Below are 24,493 nucleotides of genomic sequence, written 5' to 3' on the forward strand. Positions count from 1 at the left end.
ATGTAAAAGTAATTATAACATTTAGGAAAGACCTCATATATCTTGTAGTCTATATTAGACACTCTGAATATTTACATACTATTAATCCTCATGATAATTCTATGAGGTAGGCTTAATTACTGTACTTAATTCACAGATGTGAAAATGGATGCAGAAGGAATGGAAATAACCTAATGATTTACACGGCCAATAGATGGTAAAAAAACAATCTGAACCTAGGTATCAGTCAATCAATGGCCATGTTCATTTTATTATCTGATTAATATTAACTGCTATGTAATTGGACCTGAGGTAATGGAGCCATTTTGCTTTTAGACTCTAAATCAGTTGAAAAGACCAAATTTTAAAAAATGAGAATTATCAAAGTATCAATAAATTATGCAACAGAATATAGCCAAACCTATTATTCTTGTTAGCAGAAAACTCACTGTTGCCTTATTATACACAATGCCCCATTATTTCTCAAGGATCTGGATGATTATGCTTTGATATCCTATCTAACTTGTTTTTCCAGACAGAGGGTCCATACTGAGAACAATGCATTTGAGCAAGTCCTTAAATCGTCATGCACAATTAGAGGCCTGACCAGGAGCCTTACTTTTTAGTAAGATCACAAGTCCCTCCTTTGTGAATCAGTCCTGGGACCATGACAAACCCTCCTTTGCTAATTCAGTCACATTGCTGTCTCCAGTTGACATCAACCCAGACTTCTCTCTCCAGAAAGATATTCCACCTACTCAAATAATATTTCCATTTTACCTTGTGGCAATGGGACCAGGAAGAAAAATAAAATGAAGAGAATGACCAGAATCTTCCTCATTGAAGAGAGTCGGTCAAATCAGCAGCTATGGAGTCATGTAGTAAGAGGAAGGTAGAAAGTGTATCTTTTTATATTTCCTCTCCTGCAGTGGTATAAATACAGTCATTCATGTTTATCAAAAGATAACATTCCTGTTTAGCAGTGCCCGGGGCAAAAGTGCTGAACTTTGCTTTTCTTTTATCTTGGGAATGTAAAGGGCATAAGATATCCCCAGTAGGTTGTTATGATTTTTAATAACTAGCCATCTAAAAGATTCCATAGTAATGGGAATTTTCTGCAGGAGGTTCGAGTAGAATAAATATGATCATATAATATTTTATTTTTCTGTTTCTTAAGTTATAAATAGTAAAGAAATTACTGAAGTTTAAAAGTAGTAGAAATTCTTGTCTCCTAATTTATTCTGTTGCCACCAGACCACGGTTTCTCCTTTGATCATTGTCATTATCAAAACTTTCTCCATTCTTACCAAAATAAATACTTCTTGGCTTCTGTCATAGGCAATGTAGAGCTTAGAGACATGATAGATATAAAAGATTTGCACAGTAAATAAATACACAAACACACACAGATAAATAGTGTATGTTTTATCATATTTATAAGATGCCAAATGATGGCACCATCAATAAATAGTAACTCATTTTAATAAGAGAATGAATTATTTGGATGGTGTCTGTAGGAAATATATTTTTTAAAGATTTTATTTACTTATTTTTAGAGATGAAAGGGAGAGAGATAGAGAGAGAGAGAAACATCAATGTGCGGTTGCTGGGGGTCATGGCCTGCAACCCAGGCATGTACCCTGACTGGGAATCGAACCTGTGACACTGTTTCGCAGCCCATGCTCAATCCACTGAGCTATACCAGCCAGGTGTAGGAGATATTTTAGTTATGGTTATATGAAAAGGATGTTTTACAGAAGACCCAAGGTAAATTTGGCTTTGCTTTGAGTGCTTTTCTAAAATAAGATTATTGGAAATGGTGGTTAGCATGGTCCATTAAAAAGAAGTAATAATGAAATGCTCAATTTAAAGACATTCGATTTCTCTGCTTTTAGAGAGCAAGTTCAGTTTGTCTATAAAGATAAAAAATGTGTGCTGGCTGGTATGTCTCAGTGGATTGAGTACCTGCCTGGGAACCAAAGGGTCATTGGTTTGATTCCCAATCAGGGCATATGCCTGGTTGCAGGTCAGGTCCCCAGGAGGGGGTGTGCAAGAGGCAATCACGCATTGGTATTTCTTTCTTTCTCTTTCTCCCTCCCTCCCCTTCTCTCTAAAAATAAATAAATATATTTTTATAAAACAATAAAAAAATGTAATGAACTTTGTTATGCTTAATTGCTGAGCCAAGAGATCCGCAACACTACTAGATTATTCAGTAACTGTTATACAGGAAACTGTTGACCAGTCTCTATCTGCAATAAATTTGCAAAAATGGAATTGGGTCCTCTGAAGTGTTCTCCCTCTTGGAGTAAGTTCAGAGTGAAGGTGGATAATTTTAAATTCAATGTGACCTTCAGTCCAAAGAGTGCAATTAACATTTTGGTGCTCAGCCAAGCCTTTTGAGGGACATGTTTCTCGCTCTCAGCACATTGGTCACGTTGCAAAGGCTGCTTATGCTGGCTACTCCAGGGGTTACAGAAACAGATTAGAAAGGAAACTAACATGAGAATAAAGCCTGGTCTTCTTAGACTTTTCACTTCACTGTAGGCTCCTTTCATGGAATGTAGCCACACGTATCTGGGAAGAGTGCTTGTACAGAAGTTACGGTACCTGATGTCTTTTCTGTATGCTCCAGACTTACAAAGAATCATTTTGGTCAATTCATCTATCTGGGTTTTACATCCCGTGTTGTTGAATAATAATTGCTAACATTTGTTGATCATTTCCTGTGTAGGCCCTGTTTTGAACACTTAATATACATTAACTCCTTTAATTCTTATAACATCCTATAAGGAAGGTATAATTATTATTTCCAACTTGCAGAAACTGAGACATAAAGAGATCAAATAGTCTGCCCAGTTGGGTCTAGCTAATAAATGATAATTGAATCCACTGTTTCATCTCTTAACTACCTTGTATACTATGTAATGAGGCTCTGATTAAATTATCTTGAAATATTCCCAGTGAAAACTTTCTTTTGTTCTGAATTCCTTCATTGTTTATAACAGAGACATAGGTAAACATATTTGTAAGTGTAAAATGCTAGAAAATTATATATGACATTATAATTATTAAATAATTGAGATAACTAATTTGCTGATACGGTTTTCAAAAAGAGTTTTTTAAATCTTCTATGATAAGTTTTTCAAGCTTGTTAAATATTTTAAGAAATCATATCATACATCACTTAACCTGGTATTCATAAGGTAAATCATTGCACAAAAGTATAATAACAAAGTGTTTTTTATTCAAAAGAAAAAACTTTTTTAAGAATAAAAGGAAGTGGGACTCTGTGATATCCGAGTTGTGTCATTATTTCTGCCAGTAGAAAAGATAGAATCTAAGGCATCTCATAAAGATGAACCTCAAAACCAGCATGAGGAAGGATGTACCTTACCAGGTATAACACACTATAAAGTTATAGGAACAAAAAGAAATAGTATTTTTAAAAACTATAATTAAATTTGTCAATAGACCCACGTGTATAAGTTCAGTTTTTCATTAGCATCTCAAATCAATGTAGCAAATATCACATATCTACAAATTATTATAGGATTTTAAAACTATCAGAAAAAAATGTCTAGAAACCCATGTCTCCTAACATATAATAATTTCTGATAAATTATATTATATACTTTAAAGTAAAAATAATCAAATATGATATATATATGTCTGTACATTTTGTATATATATGTATATACATGTATGTGTATATAAGATGTATTGAAAGTATTTGTATATAAAATTATGAAAAATACATAAAAACACTTTATAATCTTACCAAATGGAAGGCCTTTCTAAGCAAGAAGAAAGATGTAAAAAACATAAAAAATAATCAGAATGAACTGTCTAAAATTTTACAATTTCTTTATGAATAAAAATCTCAGTTTGAATAAAATATTTATAACATATAATAACCACAGGTTGAAAAAATATGCATACATAAAGAACAAGAACAAAAACACTTAAAAAATATCAAGTCCTAAATAAAATTAAGAGGTGGTGATGAAAAAGGGAGTCATAAAAGAAGAAATACAAAAGTCCAATAAACTTATTCAAAATATTTAACTCACTGGGAATTAGAAAGGTATAAATGAATACAACTATGAATTTTTCATAACCATATTACATTTCCTGTTCTTTAAAGAGCAATGCAGGGCACTCCCTCACCACCTCTGTACTTTGGAGTACCTTCTCAGAATTTTTTGGAGTTCTCTGAACCATTTAAAGCTAGAAGAACCACCTGAGTGAGACGCCCCAAGCCTGGGCTGCATCTGAGTAGGCCCTGGTACTGCTTCTTTTTCTCCCTTGTCTTTAGACTCTCCAGCCTCTCCCGACTCCCAGTGCCTAGTGCTGACCAGATGTCTTAGGGAGCTCTGGGTTTCATGACTGAGGGGCATCCTAGGGACCCCATAGTGAGGCTCTGGTTAGCAGGAGAACTGGCAAGTGGATTGATCCTCCAAAACCACACAATAACATTTGAGAAAGTCACTGGAAGTTAGCATTCAGTGGCAGCAAAATGGGTGACACAGCATCATGATAAGATTCATTATTTTAATAAAAATAGGTTCTAAAGAATCATGAAACTATGCAGAACTGTCTCTCATATGTGCAAGGGAGACATGAAATTCATGAGTAACAGGTATTTGACAACAAAGGCTATGAAGCGATGTTGTCTGGACACTGAGTGGTCTTCATGTGCACTGATTGGACAACAGCAAATACAGAAGACCTGTCTTCTCTACTCACTACTATAAATGTTCATCGATACATAGCTACATTTCACATAGACATGTGGGTTTTTGTTACTTTATATCGAATAGTTATATAAACAGGCATTATGTAAGAAATATTTCCTGGGATCCTGCACACTGCAGGAGCAGCTCTGCTAGAATGCTATTGCTGTACTCGAGATACTCCTCACACTAGATGCCAAGAATTGCCATGTAAGAAAACATTATTTCCAAAAACTAACTTCAAATTTGTATATTGTTTCTTACAAAATTCTAGTCTTCTTAATTGAATTGGAGATCACACACTCTCATTTTTAAAAATGATTTTGAACAGTACTAGAGATTTTTATTCTTTAAACATTTTATAGAACTCACCAGCAAAGCTGTCTAGTTATGGGGTTTTCTTTTGAGAAGAATTTTAACTATGATCCTATTTATTTCATATTTATAGCATTATTTTTCATTGTTTTTAATCTTTCCCCTTAACTTTATGTTGTATTTTACAGTGAATATATCCATTTAATAAATTTCCAAACTTACTGGCACAGGGTTATTTAATTTATGTTATTTTAAATACCTGCAGAGACAGTATTAATGCCACTTTTATATTTTTGTGATAAGCTACTTTTTTGTCCTCTCATTCTTTTCTCATGCCTTACTAGAAGTAAGGAAGGACTGATGAGATGCAAGAGAATAAAAGGTGTGGAAGGGTAGGAGCAGACATCTAGATTTCAAGGCTTAGCAGTAGCACGAGCATATTCCAGAGGTTGCTTTCAACCCACCACCAACCTGCTACTTTTTCCCCAGCTTTATTGAGATACATATATTTCAAAAATAACTTTGTGTAAGTATAAGGTATAAAACATGATGGTTTGAGACACAAATATACATTGTGAAATGATTACAATAGGGCTAGTCAACACCTCATTCACTTCACATAACTACCATTTTTTGATGAGAATATTTAAGATTTGTCTTAGCAATTTGCAAGTATATAATATAGTATTATTAACTATAGTCACTGTACTGTGCATTGGGTCTCCAAAACACTCATTTTATAACAGGAAGTTTGTACCTCTGGACAAACATCACTCCATTTACCTCACCCCCTGGCTCCAGGCAACTTCCATTCCACTCTCGGTTTCTATTAGTTCAGCTTCATTAGATTTCACATAGAAATGACATCATACAGTATTTGTCCTTCTCTGCCCGATATTCACCCTAGCATAATGCCCTCAAGGTCTATCCATGTTGTTGCAAATGACAAAATTGCCTTCTTTCTTTTGACCAAAAAATAATATATTGTATACATATATATATATATCTACATATATAAATAAATAATCTATATACTAGAAGGAAACCAAAACACCCCAAATTTATTTATAAAAAATTATGCATTTATTCTTACATGTTTAAAATTCAGTCATCTCCAAAATACTCTACATTTGATGCAATACACCTATGGAGATGTTTTTTCATTGCTCAAAGCAGGTTTTGGATTCATCAATTTTGGTGCCTTTTAGTGCTTCTACTGTTTTTTGTTTCACCTCTTCGCATCAGCAAAATATTTCCTTTTGAGGACTTTTTCATTGAGGAAACAAAAAAATAGTTGATCAGACAGAGATCCCATGAATAGGGAGGGTGGGGCATGGGGGTCATACCATTTTTGGTAAAAAACCACTGAACATTAAGCGTGGTGTGGGCAGGTGTGTTTGTAAATCGCCCATCATGAAATGGGCACATGTGATGAAAGTCGTCAAAAAAATTCACTGAAGTTGAGCGCAGCCTCTCACAAACAATGCCAGCTGGCACACTGATACAGATGGGTTCCTAGAGCACTCACCTAGTGGGGGAAGCCTGTACAAGGGGCCCACTCTCCAGGAGATAATTCTGGGTATTTGGGGGATCCCCTCTCATAGATATGATAATCCATATATATGGTGAGCACAGCCATTCTTCCATGGTATCGTATTTACCTTTAGGGAACACCTAGCTCTGTTCTTGTGGTTCTCAAGACCTCCTGGTCCAGTCCTCTAGCCACCCTCAGTTGCCCATCTTACCCCAGCCTTGATGTAATTTTCAGGTTCTCATGCAGCCTCTCATCTCCTTAATTTTGGATTTGACTTTCACCTCTTCCCAGTACTTTCTCCTGGGCAACCATAAACTTGAGATAACTACTTTTCATCTCTCACATCTCCTTTTCTTCCAAAGACCCTCTTTGTTTCCACCCTATCCCCTGCTCATGTAAGGAATCAGTTATGCACCAACTTTGCAGCCAGTTCCCTAGTTTCTAGCCTCATGCTCCTGTTGCATGTAAATAGTTGATGCCTTCACTACCTGCTGGTAGTAAGACACACATTGGATCCTCAGCCCCTAGCACAAGACCAGACCAAAAACTAAAGAAAGAAGAAAAATATATCTCAATCACATCTTCTTTATCAATTTTTCTACAGATGAACATGCGGGTTGTTTCCTTATCATGATCATGGTGAATGATGCTGCTACAAACATGGGAGTGCAGTTATCTCATTGAGATCCTATTTTCATTTTCTTTGAATGTATACCCAGAAGTGGGATTATTGGGTCATATGGTACTTAAATCTTTAATTTTTTGAAGAACCACCATGCCGTTTTCCATAGCAGCTGCACTAATTTACATTCCCACCAACAGTGCACGAGGATGCCCTTTTCTCCAATATTTGCCAGCTCTCGTTAGCTCTTGTCTTTTTGATAATAGTTATTTCAGTGGCTGTGAGGTGATATCTCATGACTTTTGACTTGCATTTCTTGATGATTAGTGATGTTGCACACATTTTCATGTATGTGTTGGTCATTTGTGTGTCGTCTTTGGGCCAATGGCTATTCAATGTTTTTGCCCATTTTTTAAATTGTTTTTTTTTATTGAGTTGCATACATTCCTTATATATTTGGACATTAACCTTTTATCATACAATTTGTTTGTAAATATTTTTTCATTCTGTAGTTTGTCTTTTCATTTTTGTTTTTTTTTGTTGTTGTTGTACAGTAGTTTTATGGTTTGATGTTGTCCCAGTTATTTATTTTGCTTTTGTTGCTTGTGTTTTTGGTATCATATAAAAAATATTGCCAAGACCAATATAAAGAAGTTTTCCCCCCATTTTTTATTCTAGAAGTTTTATAGTTTCAGGTCTTAGGTTTAGGTCTTTAGTCCATATTGAGTTAATTGTATAGCATGATAGGGGTTCAATTTCTAGCACATGATTTTACAGTTTTCCCAGCACAGTTTATTGAAGGGACCATCTTTCCCCCAGTGCGTATTCTTAATTTCTTTGTCAACTATTTGTTATATATGTGGGAGTTTTTCTCTGGGCTTTCTATTAATTCCATCATTCTATCTGTCTGTTTTTCTGCTCATATCATGCTGCTTTTTTGCTGCACCTCCTAACTTTTGGTATGCTTTTCTGTAGTAGTTTGCTTTGATTCTCTTCTCTTCTTATAATTTGTGTATCAGCTGTAGGTTTTTGCTTTGTAATTACTATGGGACTTACATAAAACATTTTCTGCTGATAAATCAATCATACATAAAAATTCTACTATTCCCTCCTGCTTTTATCTTTTTGATATTATAATTTACCTCTTTTATATTATGTATTTATTAACTAATTATTGTACCTATAGTTATTTTTATTGTACCTATAGTTATTTTTATTGTTTCTCTACTTTGATATTTATACTAGAAGTAAATGGTTTATGTACCAGCATATTATGGTATTAAAATATTATGAATTGACTATATACATATTTTTACCAGGTGTTGTATATTTTCATATGTTTTCATGTTACTAAATTGTATCCTTTCAATTCAGATTAAATAACTCCTTTTAGTACTTGCAAGGCCAGTATAGTGGTGATAATCTCCCTCAGTTTTTGTTTGAGTGGGTTTTCATCCCTCCATTTCTGAAGGACAGGTTTTCTGGATGGAGTATTCTGGGTTGTCGTTTTTTTTTTCTTTCAGCACTTTATAGGTATCATTCCATTTTCCTGGGCTTAAGTTTTTCCTGAGAAATCTGCTTATACCCTTATGGAGATTCCCTTCAGAGACAAAGCTGTGAAAGAAGAATAGCAGAGAAGAATGGTTCAAGATCCCTAGTTATTTTCCAAATTCCTTCACAACCAGGCTTCAATATTTTGTCATTCTCTCTTTTTCAGTTTTCCTAATGTAAAATAAGGACTTTAGAACTCAATGGTCATTTACCAGTTGTGTTGTAAAAAAAAATAACACTGCTTTGAGAGAGGCCTAGCTTATGCTCTAGCTTCTCTAAGCCTTTAGAATGCCATGCCTGGTAGCACTGTCTTTTTTTACATGGGAATGCTGAGTCACACCAGATATCCTCACAGTGTGATTTAAAGTGAGGGCTTGGGTTACGCAGTATCACCTCAGACTCCAGAGGGGCTGGAGACTGAGATCAGCCAAGTGGAAAGTCAACCATTCCTACACGAGGAAACCCCAATAAAATCCTTGGTCACTAGAGCTCAGATAATCTTTCCTGGTTAGTAGTAGTCCATGTGTATTGTCACATATTGTTGTTAGGAAAAGTAACAATGTTGCTGATGGCACTGAGAAAAAAAATAACTGGAAACTCCACACTTGAACTTTTCCTGGACTCTGCCCTATGTGTCTTTTCTGTTGGCTAAATTTAAGCTATATATTGGGTTGGCCAACAAGTTCAAGAGGTTTTTTCTGTAAAATAAAAGTCACACTTTTCATTTTCACCAATAACTTTATTGATTTGGATATTTTGAGTGTGTCAGCTATGTCTCATGTGGTAAAATGTTGGTTGTTCTCCATTAATGTCCTGATTTGATCACTATCAACTTCAGCTGGTCTCCCTGACCATGGAGAATTGTCCAGTGAGAAATCTCCAGCACAAAACTTTGCAAACCACATTTGACACATTTGGTTAGTCATGGCACACATGGGTTTATTTTTGTATTTCAGTTGCATTTTTTGACTTTTCTTGAAATAATAAAGCATAATATGTTGAAAATGTGTATTTTCTTCCATTTTCAATATTAAAATGACTACACAAAAATTCACCAATTTTGATAAGTTTTTTTTTAATTTATTCACTTTTAGAGAGAGAGAAGGAAACAGAGAAACATCAATGTGCAGTTGCTGGGGGTTATGGCCTGCAACCCAAGCATGTACCCTGGCTGGGAATCGAACCGGCAACACTTTGGTTCGCAGCCTGCGCTCAATCCACTGAGCTACGCCAGCCAGGGCAATAAGTTTTGTTTTAAATGCATGCTGACATGACAGCTGTCACAGTACAATCTAATAGAATTGTTTTGAATGAAGTTAAAAACAACTAAGCACTATTAGCGCCATCTTACAAAACAAAAAACTCAAAGAAACTTTTTGGCCAACACAATATTTTACTATAATAAATTATTATTATAAGTATAACAGCTTTCAGTGAGTTCAGTGTATCTATCTAGAGAATAATCAAAGGTGAATGTGGTTTTGGAATCTCTGAACTTAGAATTGATAATCATGATTGAAGGTGGTCTTAGGGATTGCTCCCTAATTTTGCATCAGAAATGGGACATTTGCATTCTGCACATTTTAGAGCAGAGCTTAAACTTCATTTCTTTAGAAAATTATATCCTGATTTCACAGGGGCAATTTTTATGCAATATTCTTTCAGTTCTTATTATGGACAGATTTGTGTCCTTCTAAAATTTTTCTGTTGTAGCCCCAACTCCCAATGAGACTATATTTAAAGATGGGGCCTTTCCAAAGGTATATAAATTTAAATGAGTTCATAAATATGGGGTCCTAATCTAATAGGGCTGCTGTCATTGTAACAAGAGGAAAAGATACCAGGGATGTGCACACACAGAGACAAGGTCTCATGAGATTATAGCAAGAAGACACATATCTACAAAGCCAAGTAGAAAGGCCTCAGGAGAATCTGAGCCTATCTATACCTTGATCTTGGCCTTCTAGCCTCCAGATTTGTGATGATTAATATTCTGCTGTTTAAACCTTCTACTCTGTGGTATTTTGATATGGTAGCCTTAGTTAATATCTCTTTAATGTTACTTAGTATATTTAAAAATAAATAATTACTTACATGATCCCTAATTTATATGTTTTCATTCATTCCTCTCCATACATGCTCCCTTGAGTATCTTCTTGATGGTAACATTGAATTTATTGTTTGCTGTTAAATCACCAGTGTTTTGTGTAGTGAAGTACATAGTAAATACTTATGTACATTATAGAAACAATGTTTGAATGAACCGCCCAGTGATACACTTCACATACATCTCTGGTGGCCATATATGAAGCCTGTCCGGGTGCAAGTTTTTAAGGTGGAAATTCCCATTAGCTTCTGTGGTGGGGGCTCCACCCACAGAGCACCGCCCTCCCCCCCATATACCATGGATGAGATTAAGTCTATCAAGACGGATCTGCTTGAGGAGGAAAGGTAGCTGATCTCTCAAAGGAGAAGGGCCTTGAGCCTGTTCCTCAATGGGCTTTTTGGGGGTTCCATTTGTATAGGAATACAGGGAGTATATATAAAGCTCAATCATTGACAGGCAGTAATGACCAAATAATAGATAACATTCAAAGAACTATGAAGGCTTATTCTGAGTCAGAGTCAGATACCTAAAGGGCCATAAAACTTTGGGGAAAAAAATTCATTCTATACTTGGACCCTTATTTAAATTGAGGGTATTAGCAAAGCAGGTTTCACAGGATGCCTAAGCATTCTTACTTAGGCCTGATTGCCCCAGGGATCCTGCCCATTCCCACACAGGGCTGCACTCACCTCTGGTTTTGTTTCAGGCTTAAGTCAGTCAGGGGATGCGAGCAGCCAAGGGATTAGGAGACTTCTTACAGACAGAATAAGGACTCAGGCTATGTCAAAGCTGAGAGGTAAGGGTCCATCACCCCCTTTTTCTATAGTCCCCCAAGTCCTTCCCTGATGGCCCAATTGTGACCATGCCTGTCTTAGGTCATTCCTCTCTTAAGGACTCTTACCCATCATTGGCTAACCAGTCATCCACCTAGGACCAAGCAGGGTAAAGTAAAGGGGGCAGAGGCAGCATCCCTGTAGGAAAATAAGCTTTGTCTCCTTATTGGCTTATGGTCCCAAAGTCTTTTACTCAGTCTTAGCCATAGGGAATTACAGCTTCTGAAACCCAGGCAGGGTGGCTCCCACCAAGCTTCACCAGATTAAAAAAAAAAAATCTTGGGCTAGTAATTAAGTGAATTTAAAAGAACATGACAAGTAAATATGTTTGGGAACCTGGTAGAATATTGGTAAAGGATTGATTTACCCTTTGTTTGTAACTGAAAAACAAATGTTTGTCTCCATGTTTCTTCCTTAACTTTAACATTACAGAGAGTATTTGTGTTGTCTAGTGATTATATTGAGGCTGAAATAACAGAACTTTATGCATTTCCTATGATGTCCAGAACTAAGAAAATGTTGATCTCATACTTTGAGTCTAAATTCTTTAGCCAAAGTTCAAATTATATTTAAACCCAATTTAGTAATAGTAGTATTAGGTGGTATTCAATTAATATGCCTTTTTGAATGAGCAGAAACTTGAGAGTAGAGAGGAAAGGCAAATGGTCTGTTGTAACTTATGCATTCATCTCATTATTTAGGTGTCCTGTCACCTAACATCAATAACATGATGATGGCATCAAGATTAATTGATGAGCCTATGGGTATGAATTTTTATGAATCACATTTCTAATGAGGTCATGGTTAAGTTGGGAAATGTCCAATTATTTAAGTTTAGTTGAACCACAACAAATCAACAGTGGTCCTAAATTGGAGTGAACACTGTACCCATGATATGCCTCTACCAAAACCTCTAGCTTAGAGAAAATAAGAAAGATGCTACCTCATTTCACTGAGTACATAATTAACATCCACAAAGGAAGATAAACCAACATTGGTTTATGTGTTTATTTATTACAGAAGTTCTAGTTACGTTCTATGTTGCTCTGCATTGGCAAACACATGGCTTCTTTGGCCAGAGGTACATCTTCCTTTCCAAGATTAATCTTCATACTCCCTCTCAGCACAGCAAACCTTACTCGGCGAGAAACATATATCAATTCGCTTTTCGTTTGGTAAACAGCGTCTCTTACATTGACCAAGAGATTTTGAGCATTTATCAGGATTCACCAAGGTACATGTGGCTATAGTAAAAGAAGAATAACTGAAATTACTGATCTCTTACTGCAGAACATATTACCTCATTAAAAAATGTACTGTGGGTGCACTGTAACAATTTTGAAAATATCAAAAAAAGACATCAAATATTATATATCCTTATATATAAACTTGAAATTTGTTTTAAGTTAATATGTAATTAAATTTTGTCATACATTACTCTTTTTAACAAAGAATAAAGATTTTTTAGAGCTTCAAAATTCTCCTTTGAAATTGCAAGAGACAATTTATTAATTCTTTCAACTAGGTCATAGTTAAAAGTTTAAAACTTTAGGATGGTGATAAACAAATTGGTGTACATGTGTTAATATTTGCATGATACATATTTAGGATAGGTACAAAAGAGATAGAGTCCAGGCCCTGGCTGGCATAGCTCAGTGGATTGAGCGCGGGCTGCGAACCAAAGTGTCGCAGGTTCGATTCCCAGTCAGGGCACATGCCTGGGTTGCAGGCCGTGACCCCCAGCAACCGCACATTGATGTTTCTCTCTCTCGCTCTTTCTCTCTCCCTTCCCTCTAAAAATAAATAAAATCTTTAAAAAAAAAAAAAAAAAAAGAGATAGAGTCCAGAGTACTTCACTTATTACTGCCAACCAAATGTATGTAAATTTTGCCTCAAAATAAAACGGTATTTATTCATTGAAATTTTAATTTTATGACTTTGGTTGTTTTGAACAGTTTTTTAGTTTTTCTCTATTTAATTGTTCATATATTTTGCTTATTATTGATACATTTTTATTGTTCATCAATTTATAATAACTCTTTCATTTGTTTATTTTTTTAAGATTTTAAATTGTAGAGCAGTTTAGGTTATAAGGAATTTGAGAGGAAGGTACAAAAGTTCCCATATGCCTCCACACATGCATAGCTTTCTCCATTATCAGCATTCACCAGAATGTTCTCCTCCCCCAAAGATGAACCTACAATGACACAGCATAATTATCCAGTGTCCATAGTTTTCATGAGGGTACACTCTAAGGGTTTTAAAAGGGTATATTTTAATACATATTTATAAATATTTAAATGAATATTTATATAAATATATAATATATATTTAAATATGTATTCAATATCTATTAAAATATACATATTTTAAATGCTATACATATACAATATACATATTTTGAATATATTATAAACATCTGTATATTGGTAAACAGATATTAATATATAATATCTGTGCATATAAATATATTAATACCTGTATATATAAATATAAACAAAATGTTTATATTTATGAATATAAATATATTTACATGATGTATATTTTAAGATACATTTAAATATGTATATTTTAATAGATATCAATATATTTAAATATATTATATAAATATATTTATATTGATAAAGCATGTAAAATATAAACATATCAATATATTCACATATATTTATTTCCATATGAATAAATATGCATTTCATATATTTTATATGAATATATAAATATTTATATTTATATAAATATATTATACATTATGCATTATATATTTTATATAAAATATAGATATGTTTAAAGTATGCACATATTTAAAATATATATTTAAAGTACTACACATTTATATATATTAAGAAATATGTTTATATTTATATAATATATAAATGTGCTTATATCAAGATATATAAGACATTTTGCTTATATGTGCTTATATCAAGTATATAAGATATTTTAATGCATTATAATATATTGATATATATTTCTATATAAGATATAAAATATTTATATATTTTACATAGTTATTTATTCATATGGAAATAAATATGTTTAGAGTGTATATTTATATGCTATATATTTATATATTTTATATATTTAAAATAAATATATATTGAAAATGTATATATACTTTAAAAGAGGATTTTTACTGCCCTAAAAATCTTCTAGGGTCCACCTCTTCATCTTTCCCCCAAACCCTCAGCAATCATTGACCTTTATTTAAATTACTTTTATAGTTTTGTCTTTTCTAGAATGTAATATAGATGAAATCACACAGTACATAGCCTTTTCAGATTTAATTTTTTTCACTGAGTAATATGCATTTAAGGTTTCCACATGCCTTGTCATGGCTTCATTGCTTTATTTTTGACATTGAAGAATATTCCATTACCTACATGTACCACACTTTATTTATTCATTCATCTACTGAAGGACATCTTGGATGCTTCAAAGTTTGGTAAATAAATCATGAGCAAAGCTTCTATGAACATACATGTGTGAGTTTTTGTGTAGATGTGTATTTTCTAATCTTTTGGGGAAATACGAATGAGCACAATTGCTGGATCATATAGTAACAGTATGCTTAGTTTTGTAAGAAACTGCCAAGATGTATTCCAAATTAGCTATACCGTGTTGCAATTTTGTCAGCAATGCAAGAGAGGTTCTGTTGCTTCATTGCCCCACAGGTATTTGGTGTTGTCAGCATCCTAGATCCCTTATTTCATTCCAGATATTTTCTTCCTATTTATCTTTCCACTTCTAATTATGCATAAACTACCGCTTAACACACTCATTATATACTTAATTATGTTGGATTAGATTCTTTAGTTCTGGAACTTTTAATTTTGTTTGTTATAATGTTCATATCTATGGTAGATTTTTAATGTTGTTTTTTATTTATTTAAACAAATTCAACATAGTTACTTTAAGGTCTGTGCTTGTTAACTTCATCATGTGAATCCTTTGTTAATCTGCTCTTTTTTGTGTTTTTCTTTTTTTTAGCAAGTATTTTTTTTAAGATTTTATTTATTTATTTTTAGAGAGGGAAGGGAGGGAGAAAGAGAGAGAGAGAAACATCAATGTGCAGTTGCTGGGGGCCATGGCCTGCAACCTAGGTATGTGCTCTGACTGGGAATCGAACCTGTGACACTTTGGTTTGCAGCCTACGCTCAATCCACTGAGCTACGCCAGCCAGGGTTTTTTGTGTTTTTCAAACATTTTTGACAGGATAGTCTTATTTTCATCTGTTTCTGAATTTTTTTGTCACATACATTGTTAATGCACAATTGAGAAAAGCCTTTGAGGCCTAGAATGATATTATCTTTCTCTAGAAATAATTTATTATTATTTCTTACTGGTGGCTAGAACCACCAACCAATATGCTTAGATGATTTTAAAGCATTTATAGATTTTGAAATAATATGAAAATGGCCATTAGTCCCTGGAAGGGTTGGACGAATATAATATTAACTTACACCTACTTTGTAGAGTTTTGGATTTATGAATTATATTTCCCTAATGAATTGAGATACATTAAGACTTTCTTTTGGGGTCAGATTTATTATGCTGTATTCTTCAGGAATTATCTATTACATACAAATCTAAAGCATGCTAGATTTTCTATACTTCTCTTTCCTTCTCAGGTTTTGGATTACATTTGTTGGTGCTTAGAATAGCATACAGATACCAGTTTCATGTTTTTCAACTTCTGTTCTGTCTCTTGAAGAATGAGCAGATGTTTGTAGAGAGAACTGCCTCAAAAGCTGATCTCCACAAGATCTCCTCTCTAATTTTTAATTGATTTGCCTTTAAGCATTTTTATCTTTTTGGCCATCTATCCTATTATTTTCAGTAGAGGTGATATAAAAAACTGTTAAAATTTTACAGTATAGTTTAACATTAGGTTTCTGTGTGAAACAGACTATTATAATTATATAGTCTATTTTAACATCTAGAAGAGCAAACAAATTTTAAAAATATTTTTCCAAAGTCTTTGTATGGTCTAGATTGATAGTTCTTTGTAAAATGGAGGTAAAGTATCTACACAGAGTTATTGTGAGACATAAAGAGTTACCACTACACATCTGTTAGGATGGCAATTATCAACAAGACAAGCAATAATAAGTGTAGGAGAGGCTGTGGAGAAAAAAGGAACCCTCATTTACTGCTGGTGAGAATGTAAACTGGGGTAGATACTAAAGAAATTAGCATGAAAGCTACTCAAAAAAATTAAAAACAGAGCCTTGAGCAGTGTGGCTCAGCTGGTTGGGTGTCGTTCTGCAAAGGGAAAGGTCACTGGTGATTCTAGTCAGGACACGTGCCTGGGTTGCAGGTTCCGTCCCCGTTGGGGCACATACAGAGGCAACTGACAGATGTTTCTCTCTCACATCCATGCTTCTCTCCCTCTGTTTCTTCTTCCCTTCCCCTCCCTCTAAAATTAAATAAATAAAATATTTTAAAAATATTAAGAATAGAATTACCATGTAACCCACAACCCCTCTTCTGGGTATCTACCTGAAAAATTCAAAAACATTTATTTGTAAAGATATATGCAGCCTTATGTCCATTGCAGTATTTTTCACAGTGGTCAAGACATGGAAACAACAGAAGTGTCCTTTGCTAGGTGACTGGATAAAGAAGATGTGTTACATATACACAGTTGAATACTACTCAGCCATAAGAAAGGATAAACTACTGCCATGTGTAAACAACATGGATAGATCTTGAGACTATCATGATAAGCTAAATAAGCCAGACAAAAAATTAAGAACCTTATTATTTCACTCATATGTAAGATATAAAACTGAAAACAACAAATGAACAAACAGGAAAACAAAGAAAAAACTCATAGACACAGACAATAGTATGGTGGTTACCAGAGGGAAGGGCAATGGATGAAATATGTGGTGTGGGAGAAAATTTGGGGTCTGAAGTGTGAATAGATCAGTGTTTGCTTATTGTCAAGATATGATATGGAAGAGTGATATAAAAATATAAACCTTAAAAATGAGAACAAGTTACTCAGATGAACACAAAGCACATAAAAAGATCATGAACCAGGCAGAAATAGTATGAGTTTCATCCTAACATTGAAAAGGAAAATGATATATTTGGGTCCAAAAACTAATAATAATGAAAATGGTTTTCATTCATTAAAACCCTACATATCAAGTATAGTTTTAAATATTTTGCATACATATCTTATTTAACTATCATAAACATGGTAGTAGGTAGATGTTGTTCAGTTAAAAATGTGAGTCTTTAAATGACCAAATAATTTGCCAAAGTCTGCAAAATTAATACATGCTTAACCCATGATTTAATCTTAAGTTGCTCCAAGTCCAGAATTTACCCTTCAGTTATTTAACCCATGGCCTCTACATTGAAAAAGTCAGACATTGACATGTGAAAAGCACTCCATAGGTGTCTGGATATTGCCTTGAGTTAGATGCCGCTTCAGTAGATCTGGCTGTGTCTAGGCCTTAATTATTTTATGACTACAGAGGAATGTGACAATGAGAAAAATGAAAAGTTGACTGTTTTGTGAATGACAAGTTATAGGATAGTTCTACTGAAATGAATATGTTTACATGTATAAAGAATCATTAGTAATAAATTCTTGATAATATATTTCATATATGCTTAATGCATGACTTTCAAAGCTGCCACCTGAATATAGGGAAATTTTTACCTTAAAAAATTTAAATAAAATAATTTTATTCCTTCCATTTGGAATTATGTGTTAATTTTCTTGACTTGGATATGTCATAAAGTTGGATGATAGCTGAGGATTTAATGTTACTTCTGTTTCCCATCCCTTTTCCACCTCTTATTCTCATCTTAGAATAATTTTTTTTTTTAAAAAGCATTGTCAGTTTGGCAAGGGTTATCCTTATCTTATGTCTGGCAACTGGATCTCTACTACTGAAGACACTTCATGTCAGTTAATACTGTCATCATATAAAGGTCATCAAAAGTTATAAATTGTTCTAAAATATTAATATTTGCATTTTGTCAGCGTATTCAAGAATATTTAAACTGTTTACAAATTCAGAAAGGTATAAGCCTTCAAATCAATTGGTTAAAATATAGAAAAAATTAAGATTAATTTGTGCCCTGTATGGTGTGGCTCAGTGGATTGAGCACTGGCCTGTGAACCAAAGGGTTGCTGGTTTGATTCCCAGTCAGGGCTCATGCCTGGGTTGCCGGCCAGGTCCTCAGTAGGGGATGCACTAGAGACAACCACACATTGATGTCTTTCTCCCTCTCTTCCTCCCACCCTTCCCCTTTGTCTAAAAATAAAGAAAGAAATTTGTTTTTAAAAGTTAAGATTAATTTATAAATTGTTTTAATACAAATTAATTAATTAATATAAACTAATTAGTGCCACAGAGAAGCATGGTGTTCTTTTGTCATAGGGCATCTTTCTGTATTGGGAAGTTATTTAGCTAATCAATAAACTCCTGGTCAATTTTAAGAGGCTATTTATTTATATGGACTCCACTTATGTTCCAACATTTTATTCTATTTCTCAGGTAACCAAATTTCCTTGGTGACCAACTCACCTTGATTTTAAATTAATTAAACCTAAAACACCAGGACTGATACTGTCTTCTTGCCACATTTTAACACAGGTGAATCCTCTTTTAGACTCAGCCTCCCATTCACCATGCAATACATCATAAAGCTGCCAAAGCCAGCACATTTCTGCCACATAAGAGCCATAGTCTATTCTGACATCTTAAGAACTAGTTACACCTGGACACTACTCTTGTACTCCTTTGCCTCTCCTACTTCTTCTCCTCTTCTTCCTTTCTTTCTACCTCTGTTCCTCTTCTTCCATTTCTTTAAATATTGCAATATGATACTCAATGTGATAAACACTTAATTTACATTATCTCTTTTACTCTTTGAACAAGCTTATGAAATTAATGGAAGTACCATCCATTGTATGAGTAAGATAACTAAAGCTCCCCACACAACTACAGAGGAGCCCCAGCTCCTTAATATAAACCTTGTTCTATCTGACAGCAAGTTTACTCTACAAGCTGTGATAGTATGCTGTTTTCACTATTGCTTTGGGTGATTTTATGCCTGCTCTTCCTTAAAATATGCCCATTCATTCATGTTTCAGCCATCATCAACACCGATGTTTATTAATTTTCTACCATTGGCCTCTTCAGTGTGGCATCACTATGTTTGAATCCAACACTTACATCTTCACAATGTATTCATGTAGACTGAAAACCTTTCATTGCTTCTTTTGTGACTTTAAGGCTTTACCTACAGTCACACCACACCATTGTGCAACTGACAGATATGTGCTACTCTACAAACTCCTTCAAGGCCATGCACTCTGACACCTATATTACCCTTTCTGGTTTATTTTAATGTATTTTATTTTATTTATTTTTGTCTATCAAATGACAAATGGATACACAGCATTCTATACATTCCAATAGATATAACTTAGTATCTGTTTTAATGATCAAGAGGTAAAACTTGTGCTCATATTTATAGCATTTTCAAAGCTTTATTATTTAAAAAGGCTTTTCTGAAATACTGTGAAAATATAGTTTGATGGTACAGACCTTATCCATCTGAAGTGCAGCTATTTTCCTATGTGACTTTGTTGCTTTTCACCAAATTATCTATTCAGCCTTTTCTTTAACCCCAGTGCCTTCCAGAGGAAGCATGATGGAGTAGGAAGAACAAAAATGCTGGGATCGGAGAAGCTTGGACTTGTATCATACATATCACATATAGACAGATATGTGTGACCTTGAAAAATTATCTCTGTTGATGTCATTTTTCTCTTTTATAAAGGGAGGCAACAGCAGTTATCTCATAATGTTATCTATCAGGCCAGACTAGGTATCCACATGAAAAGTTATGAAATACTGTTTGGTACACACTGGCCATGATATTTTCTTCTTGTCTTCTCTTTCTTTTCCTTACCTTCCAAGGTCTAAATACAAGTGACTTACCCCAATTCTAAAGCCCTTCATTAGAAAATTTGGGACATTTGGGACATTTTCCTAAATCTCCATAATTGTCATAATTTCACCATTCTCACTATTTAAAGCATGTTTATATAAACCTTATAAATCAAGCAATCCCACTGATTTTTTTCAACTGTCTTGTAAGTATGCCCAGAGCATTAGGGCCTTTTATTTTTCTGTTTTCTCAGTGTCTAGCATTTTGCTCAATAGATCACTAGGCACTCAGTATCAGAGGGCTATTGATTGACACACTAGCACCATGGGCCCCAGCACCTCCTTACTTGTATTTGAGGTCCTCACTTACTCAGGCCCATTTCATTATAATAACAACAGCAGCAACAACAATAATAACAGTAGTACCTAAATTGATAGACTAATTTTCAGTTTGTAAGGTTATTTTGCAATACACTGTTTCATTAAATCCTAACTGCATTTTGGAGGTATATGTAATTAACAAACACAAAATTTTATATTAGACTTTTAATTTCTAAAATTGTGCTCGGTATTGATTCTGCTCCCCCCCCCCAGCACCTCTTGTTCAAGACGTTGGCAAATCACTGAAATTCTCTGAGTGGCAAGTTGCACAAGTTATTGAATAGGAAGCTAGTAATAAAATCTAGATCTAAGTTTGAATTCAGTTCAGGTGTACCTCTTGAATTTTCACCTCTAGGGCCAAATTAGAACACCTTTAGATTCATTTTCATTTCCATTGTTAGTGAGTCTGGATTGCCTCACTAGCTATACCTATGAAGAATATCATATTATCATATAATCACCACCAAGGGCTTCATTGTAGTGGGTTTTTTTATAATTTAATTTTTATCGATTTATCAAACCATTGTTATATCATGATATGCATTAACTAATTAAACAAGGATTTTTGAGGTACCATTTCTTTACTGCCCCCTTATTCCTGCTGTACCTCATTGCCCAGCATATTCTGAGACTACATCCTAAATCATCTTATGCAGTCTATTACTGATTTTGCAAGAGGTACGTACTGTTGTTCTCAGTCCATTCATCCTTTCTGAGAAAAATTTGTTATAAAGATTTGACTTCTGAATCTTATGAATAGATTTAATAAGTTATGATTTTCTTTATAATCTGACTTTCTAAAAGAAATCAATGTCCCCAAAAGCAAAGGATGATCTCCTTTTATCTGCAAACTAATTTTCAAAATGAGGTAATTAAAGTACATTAGTGTAACACTATTCCAAATGAGGAAACTAAGGTTCAGCATAACAAAGAGGTGTTTTTAATTGAAAAAGTTGTGTTAAGTATCTGCATTTTCCAAGTCATAGCCTAGTTTTTTGTTTGTTTGTTTGCTTAACTAGAACCTGTATACTACATACAAATATGCCAAAAACATCTTTTACCTGGTAGAATGAAGGTCACATAACACAGAAAATGGAGGAGGTAATAAAAGATCTTCATTCTGTAGAAAGAAGCTGCTGAAAGATTTGCTAACAAAATCTAGAGACTAGAACACTTTCCAAAAAGGCAAGAGACATTTACTATTTATAGTTTTCTAATGAAAGACACTATTTATCCGGAAGTTGTTCTATGTTTTGAGTACTTATCTCTGCTCCATTGACTAGGGCTGTGGGCAGAATTACCTAAATTGGAAAACTTGAAATAAACTGATCCTTAAGGAGAAATCTCTGTGGAGAAGTAGAGGTAAACAAGACATTGTTCTATCAACGGTGATCAATGAAACATCAACACAAAGGAGCATGCAGGAAGGGGGATTGAGATAAATATTTGTTTACCATTTAAGCTGTAAAACAACTGTCATTACCATGTTAGTTAAACCCTTGGTTGCTCTTTAAATTATATTCTAGTCACCAAACTGGTGTGTGAACTCATCAGCATGTCCTTATGTGCAAAATCCTTGCTTATGTAGCTAGTTTCCCTAAATTGTTCATTGACCCAGGTCCACATATCACACCTCACTTTGGTCACTCATTTTTACTACTTTTTTTCAGGTGCAACTTGAGCATTTATAGAACACTTGTTTTTTTTCTAGAAAAGCCCAATTAATCTTTATTTATTTTAATTATTATCACCATCATGTATGCACACAATAAATATTGAAAAAAAAGAAAGCTTGTGATGAATAGAAATAATTTTCCACCTCAATTTCTTTGTTTTTAAGTTGTTTTCTGGTTACTGTTACCATAAAAATTAGAATTTAACTTATATTTTGTTTTTGCTTGGCAACCACAGAGCATATCTTTTGGTTTCCAACATGAGAAATGCAGATTTAGATCCCGTACATTCTTATCTGTGCTGTCCTTAAAATCTTAGGTTATATTACTTTTTTGAAAATTTTTGTAAGTTATTCTTAAACATTTAAATATTTCTACATTTAACATGAAGAAATTACCTCTTTTGCAGTTCACTTGAAAATTCCTCCTCACTTTCAACATCTCATTCCCTTGTTCATACATTCGGCTTGCCAAGGAATGTGCACTCTAACCAGTATTGACACGTGTGCTTGATATTTGAGACTGCAATACAACAAGCATTATAGATTTTGTTGCCTTTTTATGTGTCTAACATGCCAACAACTTGTGCTAATCAAAGACAAGTGTTTTTGGTTTCAAAGTCAAGTGGATAATTACTATTACTTTACTATTACTTTCTTCTCTCATTTTTAATCAAATGTTTTCTAGTCTTTTAATTTTAATTGCTTTACTTTTTATTTTAACATTTTTAAAAAGCATTTTCCTGTAGTTTTTCATAAGTATAGGCAAATATTAATAATAGCCATTCCTTATCCTTTAGTTTCTCTCAGTATCATAGGTTATTCCTGCTCCCCTTTCATTATAAGGTTTTCTGAACCACTCTCCTACACTGTCTATAATGTTAACTAGATCCCAGGTTTTCTTTTTCTTCCTTTTTCCTTCTTTTTCTTGTTCTTAGAAAAGATTTTTAAACATTGGCATTTCCTTGATGAGAAATATTTTTAATACGCCCTTATATTTGATTGTTTGGATGTAAATTCTAGGTATGAAATCATTCAAAGTCATTATTCTACTAACTTCTAGCATTGTGATGAGAAATTTAATGATAGGCAAGCTCCTTTTAAATGGTTTGATATTTTTCTCTCCAGACACTTTTAGGATAATATTCTCTTTATATTTTATATCCAGAATTTTAGGATTCACACATTGCCTGGTATGGATTTCTCTTTTATAATTTAGGTCTTGCATTTGTGGGTTTGTATCTTTCTTCACATGAGAGAAATTATCTTTTTTAAATATATTTTTTCTCTGAAAAGTCTTTTATTACTTGTTTGTATATTTACTTCCCTTCTTTTGGGATTTCTTTTAGTCTGGTGTTCAATATTCCTGGAAGGTTTATCTTTACTCTCATACTTTAATATCTATGTTGTACTTTATAATTTTAATTTCAAATGAACAGTTTTGTTCATTTGCATCAAATTATGTTTTCCTTGAACTGTTTCCTTGAATCTGTGTTCTGTTTGTTGGTGACTTATGCTATTGGTTTTTACACTGTTGCAAACATGTTTTAGAATGAACACATTCTAAATGTGAATTTTAGAATGAACAACTGGATACTTTGGGGGGATTTCCTTTGCTATAGCACAAATCTTTTTCCCCCCCTAAGTAAACCTTTGTCAGTAGCTTTTTCATGGTAAGATTTGTAAATGTAGGTTGAATGAGCTTCTTTGATGTGAACAGAAAGGATGGGGACTCTCAGTGTGTTCAAGAAGAAACCTTGTCATTGGTTCTGAGACAAAAGTTCCTATACCAGAAATCTTAGCTCTCTCCACATAATTTGCTCACTTGGTTTCATTTAAATA

At 33.8% G+C, this 24,493-nt stretch overlaps 1 protein-coding gene across 1 annotated transcript; it reads right to left on the bottom strand.

Moving 5' to 3' along the window:
* Nucleotides 1–12,778: 12,778 nt before the first annotated feature.
* On the bottom strand, nt 12,779–22,098 carry DEFB114 (defensin beta 114). Its single transcript, XM_045842672.1, has 2 exons — nt 22,041–22,098; nt 12,779–12,921 (listed from the first exon to the last, which is right to left on the bottom strand). The coding sequence occupies exons 1-2, from the start codon at nt 22,096–22,098 to the stop codon at nt 12,779–12,781; spliced, it is 201 nt and encodes a 66-aa protein (XP_045698628.1).
* Between the last annotated feature and the right edge of the window lie 2,395 nt (nt 22,099–24,493).

The sequence above is a fragment of the Phyllostomus hastatus genome, unplaced genomic scaffold (assembly GCF_019186645.2).
Source record: "Phyllostomus hastatus isolate PE091 unplaced genomic scaffold, TTU_PhHast_1.1 phas_contig_40, whole genome shotgun sequence".
NCBI lineage: Eukaryota > Metazoa > Chordata > Mammalia > Chiroptera > Phyllostomidae > Phyllostomus > Phyllostomus hastatus.